General features: G+C 42.8%; 1 protein-coding gene across 1 annotated transcript in view; it reads left to right on the forward strand.

Moving 5' to 3' along the window:
* Positions 1-11,539: 11,539 nt before the first annotated feature.
* Positions 11,540-18,434, forward strand: part of lpgat1 (lysophosphatidylglycerol acyltransferase 1) — a 104,484-nt gene continuing 97,589 nt past the window's right edge. The window contains exons 1-2 of the mRNA XM_028820912.2: positions 11,540-11,979; positions 12,781-13,028. Coding sequence (XP_028676745.1) covers positions 12,791-13,028 — 238 coding nt within the window. The 5' untranslated portion in view covers positions 11,540-11,979; positions 12,781-12,790. The remainder of the gene's footprint in view (positions 11,980-12,780; positions 13,029-18,434) is intronic.

The raw sequence follows: 18,434 nt of genomic DNA on the forward strand, positions 1-18,434 counted from the left end.
GTCGCCTGATGCCAGTGCAGTGCCAATGTTGTACATTTTGTCACAAAGGAGGAGCACAAGATGGCTGAGCTCGTTGTTAATCCTGTTTATCTTTCTAATGCAGTAAGTGTTATATGTGTCAGCTGGTCATATTCTGTGCCACCTTCACCACCTGCAATGCTTTATTTTCTTGGGATGAGCAGGTGCCACAGCAGGATGTGATGTGGTTGATTCGGATGGACTCCACTGTGCACCTGTATTGGTTTGTGAGAACAGATGAAGAAACCTGAGCTTATATCAGATGCCTGATTAAGCAAAGGCATCAGTGAGCCTTCTTGACAATAGCCGGAATGTGTTGTGCCCACTTCGATCCGTCTGCGATGGTCACTCCAAGACATTTAAAACTGCTTGCCCTCTCAAAGGCATTCACACTGGAGTATAATCTGCTTCCTGAACTCTATGACCAGCTCCTAGATTTTGCTGGCATTACTTGCTGCAAGACAAAGACCAGAAGCAGAGGCAGAAGGAGCACCAGTGTGACTTGACAGGAAGGTACAGTTGGACCTTTGGAAGTCTCGGCTCTTCTTTCCTCCTGACCTTTTAACTGAAAGCCCTTCATACCAATTCAACAGCACTGCTTCACTCTGAGCTGCCATATGTGCCACTCATGAACATCACGCCTGTTGTACTTTAAAGAACAGCACTAATGAGTGGTCAGTATAAACTACACATGATTAAATGCAACATATCCAACGAAAGCTCGTTTCTGCGTGGGTGTTTAATTCCTGTGGATTTTTTTATTGTCTTCTAATATTTGCTGCATGTTTGTCCCCAGACCAGTAGAGAAGGAGAGAGATGGGGAGGAATGAATAAGTCCCATGCTGGGGGTTACAGTGCGCCGTCAGAAGCTTTGCTTAAAGACACTGAAAACGCTCACTTCGTATTCTTTTTAGAACGTCACATGCAATTCCTATTGACGTGTGCTGCAATTTACTGAGCTTATTGTATCAAATCCTTCACCGAATTGCATTAAGGTGACAGTGATCTAGAAAGACACTCTATAAAATAAAGATTGATTTTTGTGTTTTGTCCAGACATGTTAAAAGCTTTTCTACTGTATATTCACTATCACTGTGGACACAGCATTGAACAAAACCAAACGTAATGAGTGGCACGTTGCAGTTACACAGCACTGCAGATTCGTTAAGCTTCCTATGAATATGAACAAAAATGATCTTGTTCTGGTTATGACTAACAGTAGAATCAGCAACAATAAATTGCATGTTATGACAAAGAAGCCCCACACAACACCTTACCGTTGAGCAACATTACATGTTTTAACATTTTATATCCAAAATAATAAAAAGGTCAAGATCTTGCTATGAGTGTAATCAAATAATCATTAGGAGAAATCAGTAAACTTATTGTTCTTACCCAATTATTACACTTTCTCAAAAAAAAACAAAACACCGATAACCTCCATCTCTCCAGTTTCTTTACCTGCCTGTCCAGGACTGGGCTGTGGGGAAGCTGGAGCCAATCCCAGCAAACACCGGGCACAAGGCAGGAACAACACCCGGACATTATACAAGGCTACAGCAGGGCCACTGATAACGTATTGTACTCTTACTCTTATTACTCGTATATCTGTAAATGATCATTGTAATCATGAGTAGGGGGTCCGCACCACCGCTGCGTCACAGTTCTGATGTCCGGGGTTCAAACCACACGCTCTGCCATGTCTCCCACCCTCCAAAGACACACAGGTACAGTAAGTTGGTGATTCCAAACTGGCCCCTATATGGGTATTTATGTCGTGAACATTATATTTGTAACCTTATGGTCCTTCTCTTCACCATTGGATCTTTTAATTTGTGAATTTCCTCTTGGAATTAATAAAGTATCTATCTATCTATCTATCTATCTATCTATCTATCTATCTATCTATCTATCTATCTATCTATCTATCTATCTATCTATCTATCTATCTATCTATCTGTCTGTCTGTCTGTCTGTCTGTCTGTCTGTCTGTCTGTCTGTCTGTCTGTCTGTCTGTCTGTCTGTCTGTCTGTCTATCTATCTATCTATCTATCTATCTATCTATCTTTTTTTCCAGTAAATTTTGTTTGTTTTGTTGATGGTTGCAGCCACCTTGTCTCTTGTTGCCATCACATTTTGAACATTGGCACCGTGTGTGATGTCAGTAAGCAGCAACTGATTAGATGTGATCTTATATCCGGCTTGTCGCTGTAAAATTTTTAAATGTAATTTTAAGTTGAAGATATGCTGCGGTCATTGCAGACCCAAGTATCGGCTCATCTCATCTCGACTGCCTTTGGGACAAGCTGTGAAGTTGAGACATCACAGGCTGAGCGCAGAGGACCTGAAGGCTACCTTACGTACCCAACATCTGACACTGTCAGAGACACTGGACAAAATACACTGGGATACGGTGAATATCCTCATACTCCGCACTTTGATCACTAGCACCTAAGGAGCTCAGTCACACCTTACCATAAGAGCAGCTCGTCGTGAAGATCCGGAGTGAGGAATAAAGTAAGGTGGAAAGGTTTAAGAACGGGCCTGCCGCCATATAGTGGGGATTGTTCAGTCGCTCTTAAAAAAGTTGGAGGAACTACCACATCCCATGGTGAGTTCAGGCTACCGTGGCATTTTGAGTACTGAGGATAAGCAAGTGGCTTAAACATCTTATGTCAGATGCTGTTTAAATTCTGGATGAGTTTCCTCTGAAAAAAAGGCAGGATGGGGACAGGAGATCGATATGAATGAGCAATTAGAACTTAAATATGTAATCCAGACATTACAATACTGAGGACATTTGTTTACATTACTAACTTGACAGATAAGGTACGCCATCCTGATTAGTATTTGTTTTTATCTTGGAACCAAACAACTCCAGTGATTAATCATTCGGAACCTGGAATGCTGGTTACTTCAACCAGGGGAACTTGAAAGGAACAAACATCTATCAGTATGTGTTATGTTCTGATTATGTGTCGTGTTCAATTTGTGGACATAAAGAGCTGGACCTGTTCTATCCCAATGTTAATAACTTCTAATGTAATCCTGTGGCACAACTGGGCAGGTCCGACCACACCTTACTGCCACCCACAAGACTGTTATCATGGTGTCCAAGCCAGAGGTTCTTCTGTTTGTTTGGGAGGTTGTGGCTTTTGATTTAGTATCTACTGTATCTATCTAATCCTGCCAACTACTCTATCTATCTATCTATCTATCTATCTATCTATCTATCTATCTATCTATCTATCTATCTATCTATCTATCTATCTATCTATCTATCTGTTTAATCCTGCCAACTATGCTATCTATCTATCTATCTATCTATCTATCTATCTATCTATCTATCTATCTATCTATCTATCTATCTATCTAATCCTGCCAACTACTCTATCTATCTATCCATCTATCTAATCCTGCCAACTACGCTATCTATCTAATCCTGCCAACTACTCTATCTATCTATCCATCTATCTGTCCCTGCCAACTACTCTATCTATCTAATTGAGGAATAATGGACTTAATAATGAACGCCACAGAAACTGCTGACAACTAACCCGCAAGATGGTGGCATGCACAGAAAAACAAAAAACAGCATTGTGAATTAATGTTAATTAATTCTAATCACTTCATAAAGGAATCAACATTAAAAACAAAGAAAAGGATTCTGTGGCATAAAAACGTTTAAGTATAATAAATCCTGAAAAGAACTGGGAGTGTTTACAACGAAACAAAATCAGAACCTGTAGATTTTTTTGATGAGTTGATCTTTTGGAAGTCCCGGTTTTGACCATCGCCTGTTTTCTGACCACATCTCTCGCCATACACTAGCAGTTTGTTTCCTCCTCAATTCTCTCTTCTCTGTTTTGTACACCTTGAGAATTAGTATTTTCAACATGTTATATTAACCTTTGTATGTGTTTTGGGTCGCAGAATGCATTTTGACTGTCAGTTTTTCGAGTAGCATTAAGGGAGTGATTATAATTTTGGGTTTTCCTGTGATGTTATTTTGTGTTATTGCTGCCATCACTGTTGTTTACATGGCATGACTTCCAAAGTCGCACTCTGCATGATGTCCATAAACCACACAGCACTGTAGAGGGTAGCAGGTTTGCAATGCCCTGGTTCATTTCTTAATAGTGATGCCTTTGGGACCAGGGTTTAGACTGGCTGGCATCTCTCAGCTGAACAGAAGTTTAATGCCCAGGAATGAACTTCAGCCAAGTTTGGTCTCTTCCTGCCTAGGTAAGCTCTAAGTTTCCATCAAAATGTGCTGAAAATGCCTGACAGAGAAAATAGACGAGTTATGTAAACTTTCTGATATTTACCACGGTTATTGTAGTATGTGGATAAGAATAGAAGTTATTACTAAATTCATGTTTTTTTACTATATTCTCATTACAATTACTAATCAATTCTTGTGACCTGGGAATAAATTAAGCTGTCCATCTCTAACTAGGTAACTAAAGGAGGTTGGTGATGTTGTGAGATGTTCACTTAAAAAAAATAGACTTTCTCGTATAATCAGATATGGGGATTTATATTTGAAGAGTAATCCACAAGACAATGATTATATTTTAAATTATGTACATTAAAGAACCATCAACAACAAATCAAATTAATAATATATTAAACAATTATTATAAAAGTAAAGTACCAGTTCCGGTTAGTGGAAATAGCTTGATAGAAATGTATGTTTCATACCTAATACTTGTATGCAAAATTTGATTGACATAACTGAAAGTGTACTCAAGTTACGGTGTTTACATACGCACACATACACGGACAGAATTCCGAAAATGGCATTTTCAGACTTAGGGAGGTCTAAAACGTTAAGATTCTTCAAAATCTCAAAAATCAGATTTTTGGATGATTACAATACTGGCCCTACGAGAAAGTAAATCGGACTCAGGGAGGTCTGAAATGTCGAGATTCATCAAAAATCTTGAAAATCAAATTTTTGGACAATTACAATACTTTCCCTATGAGAAAGTAAATCAGACTCAGGGAGGTCTAAAACATCGAGATTCATCAAAATCTCGAAATTGAATATTTTCAAGATTATAATACTTTTCCTAGAAATTTATGTCTTGTACCTAATACTTGTATGCAAAATTTGATTGACCGAAGTGAAAGCGTCCACAAGTTATCGTGTTTATACACACACACACACACAGGCATAATTCCAAAAATGGTATTTTCAGACTTGGAAGTCTAAAACGTCGAGATTTCACCAAAATCTCGAAATTGAATTTTTGGACGATTACAATATTTTCCCTATGAGAAAATAGATCATACTCAGGGAATTTTTAAACATCGAGATTCATCAAAATCTCGAAATCACATTTTTGGACAATTTACAATATTTTCCTTATGAGGAAGTACATCATACTCAGGGAGGTCTAAAATGTCGAGATTCATCAAAATCTCGAGGTTGCATTTTTGGACGATTAGAATACTTTCCCTATACTTTGTATACGAGAAAGTAAAAAAATTCTCTTGAAATAACTTTTTATAAACAAAAGTATACTTGGGAAGATGGGTTTCTATTACTGTGGAATATTTCTGTGTGGTTACTTTGCAGAACAGGGGTAAGGAAGGGTATCTAGCTGTAAAGTCTTCTGCTCCAACACTCCCAGAATGTGAGGAGGAACTGACCAACCCGAACAGTGGCCATCACACCAGGACTGAGACAGAGAATTACTATTAATTATCACTAGAATCCACACAATACATAATGAAAATTCTACGATACACTGCCGTAAATAATAATAAAATTGGGCCCAGTGGAGAGGAATCGGGGTTTGACTCCCCACCCGGACACTGCCGGCTCTGTTGAGATTGCATGTTGTGGTTTTCTCCCGCCGCTCATCTCAAAAGCCCACCGGTTACATTGACTGGCAGCTATGAACTGGTCCAGTGTGACTGCTTGGTCTTGGTAATGCACTGTTGTGCCATCTAAAGGTGGTTCTTGCTTTACACCCATTGCAGATGAGACAGGTTGCAGGCCCAACGTAAGCCTGAACTGGAATAAGAAGGCTTAGGAAGTTAAGGAACAATAAAGTGAGTTACGCTACTATTGTATTGTTACAATCACAAAAGACACATTATCACTGCCATTAAAAGCAAACGGGATGGGATGAGGCACTGTCTTCTTTATCCAATGAACAAAAAAGCATTCACGAGTGTGCCAACCACACATCTCTCAGCACAATGACAAAGTGCCCCAAGCAGAAGCCATTCCATTTATATGGAGTGCAGTGTCTTAAGCCAGTCACATGCAGACGGGGCACATATGGAAGGCCGTCTACATCAGCGGCCGATTCGCAGAGACGGGGCACCCGCACTAAGCACTCAGGAGCCATCTTTTTACAAGGGTTGCTGTTTGACTTGAAAATGAAGGTAATGACATCCAGAGCAACTTACTGCTATACTAGCCTGCGCTTCATTGCTTTTTCCTGAAATTAATTCATTTTCTTGGCACTTTGTTACTGTGCCTTTTTCTCTTTGGTTTTCACTTGCTAAAGGTATTGGCACCTGCTGTTTAATTATTTTTTTTTTTTTTGTAATGCTTAGAAAATACCAGAACGGCACTTTGTTTTCTAAAGGGTGTATGATGAGGCGGTGTTGGGGGCAAGCCCAAGAAGTCGTGCTGTGTGATGTCGTCATTGTGATGATAGTTCATCCAGCGTCACCCAAGTGTGGATAAAGTGCAAACTCGGTTTGGCTCTCTTTTGTTTGGTCTTGCGATGTCCTTTAGAGTTCGATTCTTGTGTAGTGATTTAGGAGTTGTGCTCAGCAAAGTGTCTGTCATGAAAGTGAATATTTCAGAATTTTCCCCCACAGTTATATAATGCATTTTTTCCCTTGTTCTCCTCTTTAGGGGGTTTCAAATTACGTAGAATTCCATTTTGTATTTTATTTTGCAATCTGGACTTCTTGTAACACGTGTCACAAACGAGAACAAGAGCCATAGCAAGGTTTGTGGCGGCCACTCGTATATTGTGTGTCCTGGCTGCAAAACTGCAAACAAGTGATAGCACCGAGGTACACAAACCAGAGTCTAAAACAGAACTGAGGGGATAGGGGAAAGGTGGAGGCCTTTAACGGTCAGGATAGGAAGTGACGTCAAAGGGGCCGGAACCAGAAAGGTCTTCATCCATTGGTTCGGACCCGGAAGTGACGTCAACAGGGCCAGGCGGAATTTCCCATGAATGGTCTGCAGAAAAGCGAGAAAAAGAATCCGTGCACTCTGCCACATCCCGGTCTGATTCGGAATTTACCTCAATCAAGCCCTTTAGCTACCTCCAATGCGCACGTGTGTGACACAGGATTAAAAATTATTATTATTTAATTATTTTAATTAGTGTTTCAGTTTATATAAAATACTATTTTTTGTGTCATTTGGAATTGTTTTCATATACGGGTGAGAACTGAAGAATTCTCTGAATCGGTCAATAGCACGGCAGTAGTGTGCAGTTTCTGAAAATGTCGGCAGGTACGGTAAGAGAACAGTCTGGTTAATCAATCCACCGAGTGGCCCTGCGCTGATTTGATCGAGTGTGTATTTCTGCTACTAATTCTACAATCGCGTGGCAGGACTTGGGTAATTTTTTTTCTCCGAGCCCCCATGGCAGATTTTCAAGAGACAATGGTAACTGTGTTTTTCAACATTGACCAACTTGTCTCTAAAGAGTTTCTTCTCAGTGGACAGGCCGACAATCAGCGACAGTACACTGCTGAGGCATCTACCGGACAAAATCGGAAAGAAACGACCAGAGAAGTGGCATACCCAAAGTGGCACACACCATGTTGTTAAAAGTTTTTGTCCAAAAAAAAAAAAAAAGATTTTTTCTTCAACTCCCCCCAGTGTTTGCAAGATCTCACATCCTCTGACTTCTTTTTGTTCCAAAATTAAGACAAATCAAGCAAACAAAACACAGGAAGCTCCAGACATAGTAACAAAAGATGAGTCCAGGAAATGTTAACAGGAATGGGAGAAGTGCTGGGATAAGCATATTGAATCTCAAAGAGAACTAACGAAGAAGATCTATGAACAAGAGAGAACGCCAGAAGGTAGGACCACTGGGATTGTACCCATTTGTAAGGAGAAGGGTGATATTCAGGACTGTGGAAACTACAGTGGGATAAAACCAATGTCACATACAGTGAAAACTGGGAAAGGGTTATAGAGAGAAGTAGACCACCATAGGGGAGGAGCAGTTTGGTTTTAGGCCAAAGAGAGGAACAACTGATGCAGTCTTTGCATTGAGACAGCTCATAGTGAAGCATTGGGAAAAACAGAAAGGTTTGCATATGGTGCTTATTGATTTGGAGAAGGCTTATGATAGAGTGGTACGTCAAGAGGTCTGGAGGTGCATGAGAGAGAAAGGAGGACCAGTGAAGTACGCAAGGATCGTCTAGGATATGAATGAGGGAGTGAGGACTCGGGTTAAAAGCAGTGTTGGGGTAACAGACAAGATCCCAGTTAGAGAGGTTATGTACCAATGATCTTCTTTAAGTCCTTACCTCAATGATCTGGTTAAGGATGTGCTGGTCTGTGGGATAAAAGACCAATCCCTTGGTCCTAAACAGGATTCTGAGAAAATAATTCATGCATTTATTTCTAGTAGGATTGACTACTGCAATGCGGTGTTCACTGGATGTTCAAACTGTTCTGTATACAGCCTCCAGTTAATCCAAAATGTTGCTACAAGAATTATTACAAGAACAAGAAAATATGAACACATAACTCCAGTTCTTAAATCCTTACACTGACTTCTGGTTAAGTTTAGGGCAGATTTCAAAATCCTCCTTTTAACATTGTCACGCACGCGCGCATGGGGAGCCACGGAAAGACCCGACGAGCAGCGTAACACATCGTGCCAGGGGATTATGGCGGGGTACTTACCTTTCTTTCTTTTCTTCCCACAGAAACAGTGCCACCGTAACTCTCCCTGGACTCAGTAAAACACACGCTACCACTTCCGCATTCCATCCCTTCCTTTGGTCCCCCCTTGATGACGTCACGGCTCCCATACTACACTTCGGTTCCTCCCAGCATTCCTGTTGCCAGTTTCCGGTCCCTCCTTATTTAAGTTCCCTCCGGACACTATGAGGATGTCTTAACTTTGACCGTACTTTTTTGTTTGAAATATTTCTGTACAGTATACGGAGCCGGAAACCCCAAACCTTCTTGACATTTCTGACTCCTTATTACAACATATAAAGCATTAAATGGCCAAGGTCCGGCTTACTTGTCTGAACTTATCATGACTTACAAACCAGAGCGCACATTAAGATCTCAAGATGCCGGTCTGATTATGATTCCAAGGATTACTAAAATAACAGTGGGAGGTCGAGCTTTTAGTTACAGGGCCCCTAAACTGTGGAATGGTCTGCCTGCTACTATAAGAGATGCCCCTTCGGTCTCAGCTTTTAAATCCCGGCTGAAGACTCACTACTTCAGTTTAGCACACCCTGACTAGAGCTGCTGATTAGCTGTACAGACTGCATCTCTGTTGTTAGTCATTAGCACTAAAACATAAGTAACATGATAGTTATAATTGGATACTAACCCTCACCTATTGTGTTTCTCTTCTCAGTACTCAAATGTGGCACTTGGTGCCACGGCCCACCTGCCAAGTTGTTCTGCCTGCCTAAGATAAAGTCATTGCTGATGGAGGATCGCAGGAATTGTGGGGTAGAGGGGTCCTGTCATCGGATTGGCTGGCCCAGTGCTGTCTCAGCCGTGGAATGGCCAAATGGGGGAGGCAGCTTGATGGACGAGGTCTCCAGGACTCTAAATATATCCAAATCTTCTTATGTGATATCATCTACTGTTAAATTTTAAAAGTACGGAGTAGAATTTATTTTTATACTGTATTGAGGATTTGTTCTGTTCTGTGTATTGTATTGTATTGACCCCCTTCTTTTGACACCCATTGCACGCCCAACCTACCTGGAAAGGGGTCTCTCTTTGAACTGCCTTTCCCGAGGTTTCTTCCATTTTTCCCTACTAGGTTTCTTTTGGGAGTTCTTCCTTGTCTTCTTAGAGAGTCAAGGCTGGGGGGCTGTTAAGAGGCAGGGCAGGTTAAAGCCCATTGCGGCACTTCTTGTGTGATTTTGGGCTTTACAAAAATAAATTGTATTGTACTGTATTGCAGACTTTGTGCTGATGACAGTGTTGTGTAGCACCAGAAAAGGAAGAAATGGAGATGAAGTTGAAGAAATGGAGAAGGGCTTTGGAACACAGAGAATTGAAGATATATATGAAGACCTATGATGGTTAGGATACAGTTGTTAGCCTGCAGAGAGAGCTGTTAAAAAAATGGGTATGTTTAAATATTTAGGATCAATGGTAGCCCAAGATGGAGAATTAGATGTAGAGATACTGTATAACCCGGAGAGTGCAGTGTGGATGGAGAAATTAGATGAAAGTATTCGGAGTATTGTGTGATCATAGAATTAAGGTGAAGGATAAAGGTTAGATTTTTAAGACTGGAGTATGACCAGGAATGAGGGATGGAGCTGAGTCATGGACTGTAAAGGGAGTGCCACAGAAGAAGACGGAAATGTTGAAATGGATGTGTGGAGTTACAAATAAGAAATGTGACAAATCAAAGGTACAACAAAAGTAGGAGAGATCCCTAAGCAAGTCCAGGAAAGTAGACTGACGTGATATGGACATGTGACGTGAACAGACAATGATATCTGGAAAAAACAGTGATGGGAATGGAGGTACAGGGGAAGAGAAAAAGAAAAATGAAGTAGTAGGTGAACAGTGTGCTGTAGACGTTAAGGCTGTGAACTTCAAACCCTCAGGTGTTCTTTTCATACGTTGCTTGCCTGTGCTCCAACTGGAAAAAGAAATGTAACCAATTGCATCCCAAAAGTTGTCAAGTCGCCTTGGATAAAGGTGTGAGCCGAGTAAGTAAACATGATTAGTATGTAGACAGCATGGCATAGTGGGTGGATAAGACTTTAACCCCGAAGGTCGTGGCTTCAGACCCCGCTACTGACACTGTGTGATCATGAGCAATCATCTCACTGCTCGTCTGCTTCAAAAGAAATGTAATCAATTGTATCTCAAATGTCACCTTCGATAAAGACGTCACCCCAATAGTGATAAAACCCCACAAAGTCAATGTAATAGCAATGGCTCAATAATCAGTACTGTACATTGAATCTGTTCATCATAAATAATGACTGCATCCATTCTGTTGCTATTAACCACGTTCATCATCCAAGGTAGCGCACTACTTTCACGCCGTTTCTGCGTCTATAGCGGGCCTCGCCTCCAGGCTCGGGCTGCTATACTCGTCGCTCCGCATTAAAGCGACCTGCCGAAGAGGGAGCCACTAGGTCAGCCGGAGTGCCACCTCACCTGCCCCGCGGCTTCTCCACTCTTCGCCTGTCCTTCTCCTGTGTCTCCGTGTATGTGTGTGTTTCGGCTCGGGAGCCCCCGGCTGGACGGCCGCTCGAGTCGTGTCCGGGGCTGCGTGAGGCCGCGACGTGCGCTGTCATCGCTGACGTCACGATCCGCGAGGTTCTCCCTTGAGCGGCTGGCTGGACGTAAAGAGAAGCGTAGCGGAGAGTCGCTAGTGGAGCCGAGCGGATTGGTACGGCGGGGCGCGCGCTGTGAGTGGAAGGCAGCCGCCCGATGAGACGAAGGAGCCGGCGACTGACGGGCACAAGCACACGCCTCGCCGAGAGAAGACGCGTCGGCAGCGTGCCTGAAATGCACGGATCGGCCGGGCAGCAGTGAAGTGTGTGGCGAGTCTCCGATCTTGGCTTTTCAAATATTTGAGATGGGGCCGAGTTACCAGATCGAGAGGTGTCTACAGGCTCGTGGGGAAGAATAAGACCATGGACGGATAGAGCAGGAAGCACATGTGACTGGATACAGACATCCATCTTTTTGTAACATCGTCTGGCTTCATCCGGGAAAAAGGCATCAGTGTGAGTAGGATCTGAGGCGCTGAACGGCGGGCGACGAGCGGGCTCTGGCGTGTCATTTAAATCTCACCGGACAGGCTTCCCCTTTGCCTGGTGCGTCGTTTATCCTTGTGGAGACTGGTCGTCGGTGCGTTGCATTCCAGCGCGTTTTTCACTGGTGCGGCGGCGGACTCCGCTCTGTTGCATTTCTGGAAAGTCGGCCGCCTCTGCTATAGAGGAGCTCTCCAGCGTCACGCACCCACCTCCGCCCCGTTGAGCTTGGCAGCGACCGCTGGGCTGGCGGCAGACCGCCGCTCGCGCGGACAGAGCAGAGGGGGCGAGGTTGGCACTTGCGTGTCGGTGCCTGCCTGGCTGCCAGTGACTATGTATGTATGTATGTGTGTGTGTGCGCGCGCACGCTCTCGCTCCGTGCTTCTCACCGAGTCTGTCTTCGAGCGGTGTCGTAAGGTCATTGCCGTAGCAGGGGTCACTTTCAAAGGCGCAGTCGCCAATTGTTGCAAACTTTTCCCCTTTTCAGTTTTCACTCCACCTGGGTGTGACTTGTAGGCCAACCTGTTCCTCCGCCGAAGCGGAGTGTCATAAAGCGGGCAGCACGCGCCAAGGGCGTGAGGGCGCGTCGCTTCCTGGGCTGACTTGGAGATGGTCCCGTTGTCGATGCGCGCGCCTTATTTGAAGGGGGCGTGGTCTGCCTGACGAGCGTGCCGCCTCGCCGTGCCCACCGTGTTAGACCCGAGCGTCTTCCTTGCCGCCGACTGCTGCTTCTGCTTCTGCTGCTGCTGCTAACTCTGTGCGTTTCCACTCCAGGGGTACCAGGATGGCTTTGACCTTAGAAGAAGCTCGCAGGATGGGCTGGTTGCTGCTGAAGGGTGTGCTCCGTTTCACCTTCATGGTCCTCAACAACCTTGTGGCCATCCCTTCTTACGTTTTCTATCTGATTCTGCTTCAGCCTCTTCGGCTGCTGGACAGTCCTACTTTTTGGTACATTGAAGGAGTGATGTTTAAGTGGCTCCTGGCCATGGTCTCCTCCTGGGGCTGGTCCGCAGGATACACAGGTAAGGAGAACTCGTGTCATTGTACTGTTTTACTGCCATTGCCAGTTGGTCTTTTATTTTGTATGCCACCTTTCACAGGACGTGAAATCAAAAGATGCTTGATGACAAACTATTGGGAGAAAAGTAAGAAGAGCCTAAGAATTCTGACAAACAGAAAAGCCATTCAGTCCATCAAATGTGTTTGTTTAAGTGATAGTTAAGCTGACCCGGTACCCTCGACATGATAGTTAAGCTGACCCGGTACCCTCGACATATTAATCATTGAGGAGTTAAACAATGAACTAAACTGATAGTGGATTGAGACTAGCAGTAGAGCAGAGTCAGTATTTCCATAAAGTTTGTCATTTAGACGATAAATACAGTCCTTTTCTTTTTATTCTCGAGGAGCAGGCAGTCGAGGGAGTTTGAGTAATAGCTGAGCTCCTCCAATGTCTCATTCAGCATTCCGTCAGAATATCCTCCACAGAGAATTTTAGGTGCTTGTGAAGTCGCTCTCAAAATTTCTCAAAACAGGAAAACTAAATGAATTGGCAAGTTATGATTTTTGACTGCTATCTAGTCGCTGTCATGCCACGAGCTGCCCCGTTACTTCTGTCCTGCGCCTTAGAGCGAGCATTAGCTGTGCAGACTTGACCCCTTATTGTCGTGTTTTTTAATCTTTCCGAATTTTGTCTTCAACTACATAACTTCCAGGTTCCCATAGTCCTTAGTCTGAGGCTTCAGTCTTGTGAATGGACTTGCACCTTTAGTGTGCTGCGTTTCATTGACGTTTGTGATTACGGGTTATCTCGAATGGTGAAACGATTTGGCAATCCTGTGCCAGCTAGAGGTTACAGTAGAGCAGTCTTTATTACTCATTTCATTTGGTCAGTAGCTGCTATTGAGTTTCAAACTTTGCTTGTCCTCTCATTATATTTAGATGCTGTGATTGGGTGCAGGGTTGACTCGATCAGACTGGAGCAGAGCAAATCTGGCACCGATCTGATTGGGTTGTTATCTTGAGCTGCACTCCAGCCGTTAGATGTAAAGGAGTCTGATTTTGTCATTCTGTGCTGCTGAGAGCCCAGACGGGAACTTGCATTACTGTTTGTGTGCGTTTGTTGGCAAGAGTCGGCACACATGGAGCTGGACAAAGCCAACATGTATCTCTATAGCTGTGAACTTCTTCTTTTTTTAATAATGCATTTTATTGTTTTTTAGAGGTTGTATTTTACTGTGTTAGTTTCAAAAACATATTTTGTGTTAATGAGGTCCTGTTTCCTCCTTTCATACCTTCACAGTAGTTAGTTGTTGCCTCTCTTTATTTGTAGTGATCAATACTTGCTGTTAATGTGAGAGTTCCATGGTTTGGGGTAAGTTGTTTTGCCCCATGAGCTTTATGATAAATCATGGAGTTAAAATCGTAAGCTAAATGAACCATTTTATTTCTTCACAGAGCAAGGCAGCAGTATTCTTTTTATTGTGTATCTGCATGTAATCTGGATTTGCTGTTTGCGTTTTGGCTGTAGCATCATACAGAAATTCTAATTTGAAATTGCTTCCTGTGTAATTGTTTACTTTGAATCAGTCCGACCAGACCTTTGACCGTCTCTGTTATTTTTAAGTTTTCTATTACAGATTACACAGTCGAATCAATCCATCCTTCAGCATCAACATTCAAGCAGTTTCTATTTGGAACAGTTTAGTTGACACTTTCAAACTGTAGAAGCATTTGTGTATTGTTGCGTTTGTTTGCTCAGAGTTCCTGCTGTAAAGAAATTCTTCTGTCATGAGACCAGTGCTTGCAGCATTTTACAGCCAGTGTGTAAAAAGAAACAGAAAAGCAAAAGAATCCTAATGTTTTCAGCTTCTATCCGCACAGCCCAGCCTTACACATGAAACAAGAATTCCTAAACCTACCACCCGATGTAAACCTCCGAAGAGAAACGTTAACGTCTTTGGATATCGGCTGAAACGCACTGCTCTGACCCGGAGGCCCACCGCTAAAGACACCTGTCATTGAGCCGCAGATGCAGTTCTGCCATTTCATTGGATTTATAAAGACTCAAATCAGCAACGATTCAGACATCAATTTTCAAGCCCACTTATCCAATTCAGGTCACGGAGGCATAAATATTAGCTTAAGTAGAAACCTAGCATTAGGGTCCTGCTCTGTGCTGTGTTTATGTCTTTGGGCAAAGGGCTCTTAATGGCAGTGAGTTTAGGGAACAAGTGCGAGTGTCCCGTCGATTACGGGGGTTTGTTGGTATTCATAGTCTGAGTACCGAATGATTACGAAGGCTTCATTATGAGGGAGTGTATAAAGTTGAGGAAAGAGAGAGAAACTGAATCAAATGTTTATTTACATTGTGTTGTGCTTATGGTTGATTGGCAGAAGCCGTTCTCTAGTAAATAACCATTGTAGTCCTTTTGTCTTTAGAAGACATTGTGTTAAATAGTAATCGGTGTTTTTGCAAATAAAATATTGTAACACGTCCCGATCAAATAAAGGACAGTAACATATCCAGTACAACAGTGTGCTTCAAAAATAATCCGGGCAACGGCTGTGCACAGCAAGAATATTTTTTATATAATGTAATGTGATGTGTCATCCATGGAAAGGATTAACAGTGTCAATTGAAATTGTCAGCATTTTTTTTTTCTGGGAAGAATTACAATCTGAACAAATGTAAAAGTTGATTTGCTGTGCTAGAATTGGATCCTGTTGAAGGACATTGCTATATGTGCTGTATGTTAGCGTATTTAGAGCACGTAATATTTCTTTATTGAAAGAACAAGATGCACAAACAAAACGCAACCCCATCAAACGCGTCTTCAGAACGTATTATTTGATGAGACCCCTCACTCCACCACCTTTGAGTATTTGTGGTGTTTTTTAATTAATTAAAACCCATTTAATATATAAACTAAGGCTGAAGTGAACAAAATTTTGCGTTGGGTTTAATCTGTATTGCTTCATCCGGCAGTCCGAAGTGAGAATGGCTCGAATGACCGCTTTGATCACATCTCGTCTACAGAAGCCCCTCGTAATCTTTTTAGTTTGCCAATAAAAGGGGACATTTTACTTGAGTTCTCACTACACAAACAGAGTAGAGGGTTCAAATAATGCAAGAGTGGCATCGAATGAATGAATGAACGCACAGAGGTCGTCCTCAGTTTGTAAAACGTAACTAATAGAAATGATTCACGTGATTATATTGAGCTGTTGACTTGTATGGTTGAAGAGCTCAATCAGGATAGCCGTTTGTTAAAGTTGTAAAGTCATTTCTCTTTAGCACAGCAGGGTCTAGAAGTAAGTCAAATTGAAACAATTAAAGAAATAACAGGAAAGTAATTGAGTCATGAAAACAATTGTTTAGTCAAACCCGTTTATGAAATCTTGTTTTGTTTTGTCTTCTGTAGTGGTTGAGTAATGAGCATGGGAAAGGCGCTATATAAATAAAATGTATTATTATTATTATTATTAATGTCTGACCTGCTTATGGAGCTTTTTTTTGCATTCCTATAAAGGTCTGCGATTGGCACAATAAGAAGTGCAGCGGTTATTCTGGAAAGCATCTTACGGGTTTTCATTCGAATGAAGTTGATGTTGTGAAGCTTTTTGATTTTTTCCTCTCTTTCTTTCTTTCTCCTTCTGTGTCAGCCGTGGTGACCGTCTGGCTAAAGGATCTGTGCTGGTGAGTGGGAGGTTACTGGTTTGAATCCTGGCAGTCCTAGAAGGAATGCTGCCCTACTGGGCCTTGAGCAGGGCCCTTACCTTGTAATTACTCCGAGGCACTCTGCCCTCGAGCTTCTGTCTCCCTCTGTGCGTCTCTGCAGAGTGACTTGGGGTAGGAGAAAAATGGCAAGGAATTCTATATGGCCAAGAATGGGAGTTATCAGAATTATCAGCATGTTTTAAGGTAGCGGTGATGAGACGTACAGTATGGCGCTGCGTTAACATACCGTTGTCACCTACCCGGTTATCACCATTTTGCTTAAAGCCGTACTCCGCCCGATAATGATTGTTTTTGTGTTACTTACCCATGTAGTTTGTTGTGATGACCGAGAATGCTTTTTCATGTAGAACGGAGATAACAAAGCTTGTGATATAACGACCCCCACGGCCCACCTGCCTGCCTAAGGTAAAGTCATCCCTGATGGAAGATTACAGGAATCGTGGGGCAGAGAGGGGTCCTTTCATTGGATTGGCTGGCCCAGGGCTGTCTCAGCTGTGGAATGGCCAATAGGGGGAGGCAGCTTGATGGCCGAGGTCTCCAGGACTCTAAACAAATCCAAATCATATTATGGGATATCATCTACTGTTAAATTCTGCTCCATACTTGTAATATTTTTATATTGTATTGAGGATGACTTGTGTTCTGTTCTGTGGGTTGTGTTGCATTGACCCCCCTTCTTTTTGATACCCACTGCATGCCCAGCCTACCTGGAAAGGGGTCTCTTTCTGAACTGCCTTTCCTGGTGTTTCTTCCATTTTTTCCCTACAAGGGTTTTTTTGGGAGTTTTTTCTTGTCTTCGGAGTGGTGGCTCTGTGGCTAAGGATCTGCGCTGGTATCCAGAAGGTTGCCGGTTCGAATCCCCGTCACTGCCAAAAGAGATGCTACTCTGCTGGGCCCTTGAGCAAGACCCTTAACCTGTAATTGCTCCAGGGGGCGCTGTACAATGGCTGACCCTGCGCTCTGACCCCAAGGGGTATGCGAAAACTAACAAATTCCTAATACAAGAAATTGTATAAGGTGAAATAAAGAACAAAAAAAAAAAGAGTCAAGGCTGGGGGGCTGTCAAGAGGCAGGGCCTGTTAAAGCCCATTGCGGCACTTCTTGTGTGATTTTGGGCTATACAACAATAAATTTGTATTCTATTGTATTCAGAATACCTCTTTGAACACGTTCTGTTTTTATTCACTAGACTGTTCCACAGGCGGTTTATTTCACAATATATTAATGAAAATGCATGCGTTTAGGACTTTGTGAGCATGCGACTGAATGACTTGATGTGTGGATTATGTAACACTAGCTGTGTAAGCCCAGGATCCTAGAAACTATTGAAATCGTCAGGGGAAAAAAAACGAAATGTCGAGCTGTCAGGTAATTGAAAGGAACTCCACTGGGCGTCTCTCTGTCTCCTAGGAGGATACGTGTTGCCGATGTGCTGGCTCCACTTCTGGATTAGCAGTGGGTGGAAAAGTAAAAGGGATACTGTATTGCCGATGTGCTCGTCTCGTTTGTGTAAGAGATTCGACTCTTCTCGGCAACAGAGTCGCTTTCTTCTTCTGACTCGTTAACTTGGGGGGCCGCCTTGTCGGCTCTCTGGGCTTCATGCTGTAGTAACCTCACACTTCTAGACAGACAGACAGACACACTTAATTCAATGCATAGACGTTTTCTGTGTCCTCGGAGGTGGAGC

The sequence above is a fragment of the Erpetoichthys calabaricus genome, chromosome 15 (genome assembly GCF_900747795.2).
Source record: "Erpetoichthys calabaricus chromosome 15, fErpCal1.3, whole genome shotgun sequence".
NCBI lineage: Eukaryota > Metazoa > Chordata > Cladistia > Polypteriformes > Polypteridae > Erpetoichthys > Erpetoichthys calabaricus.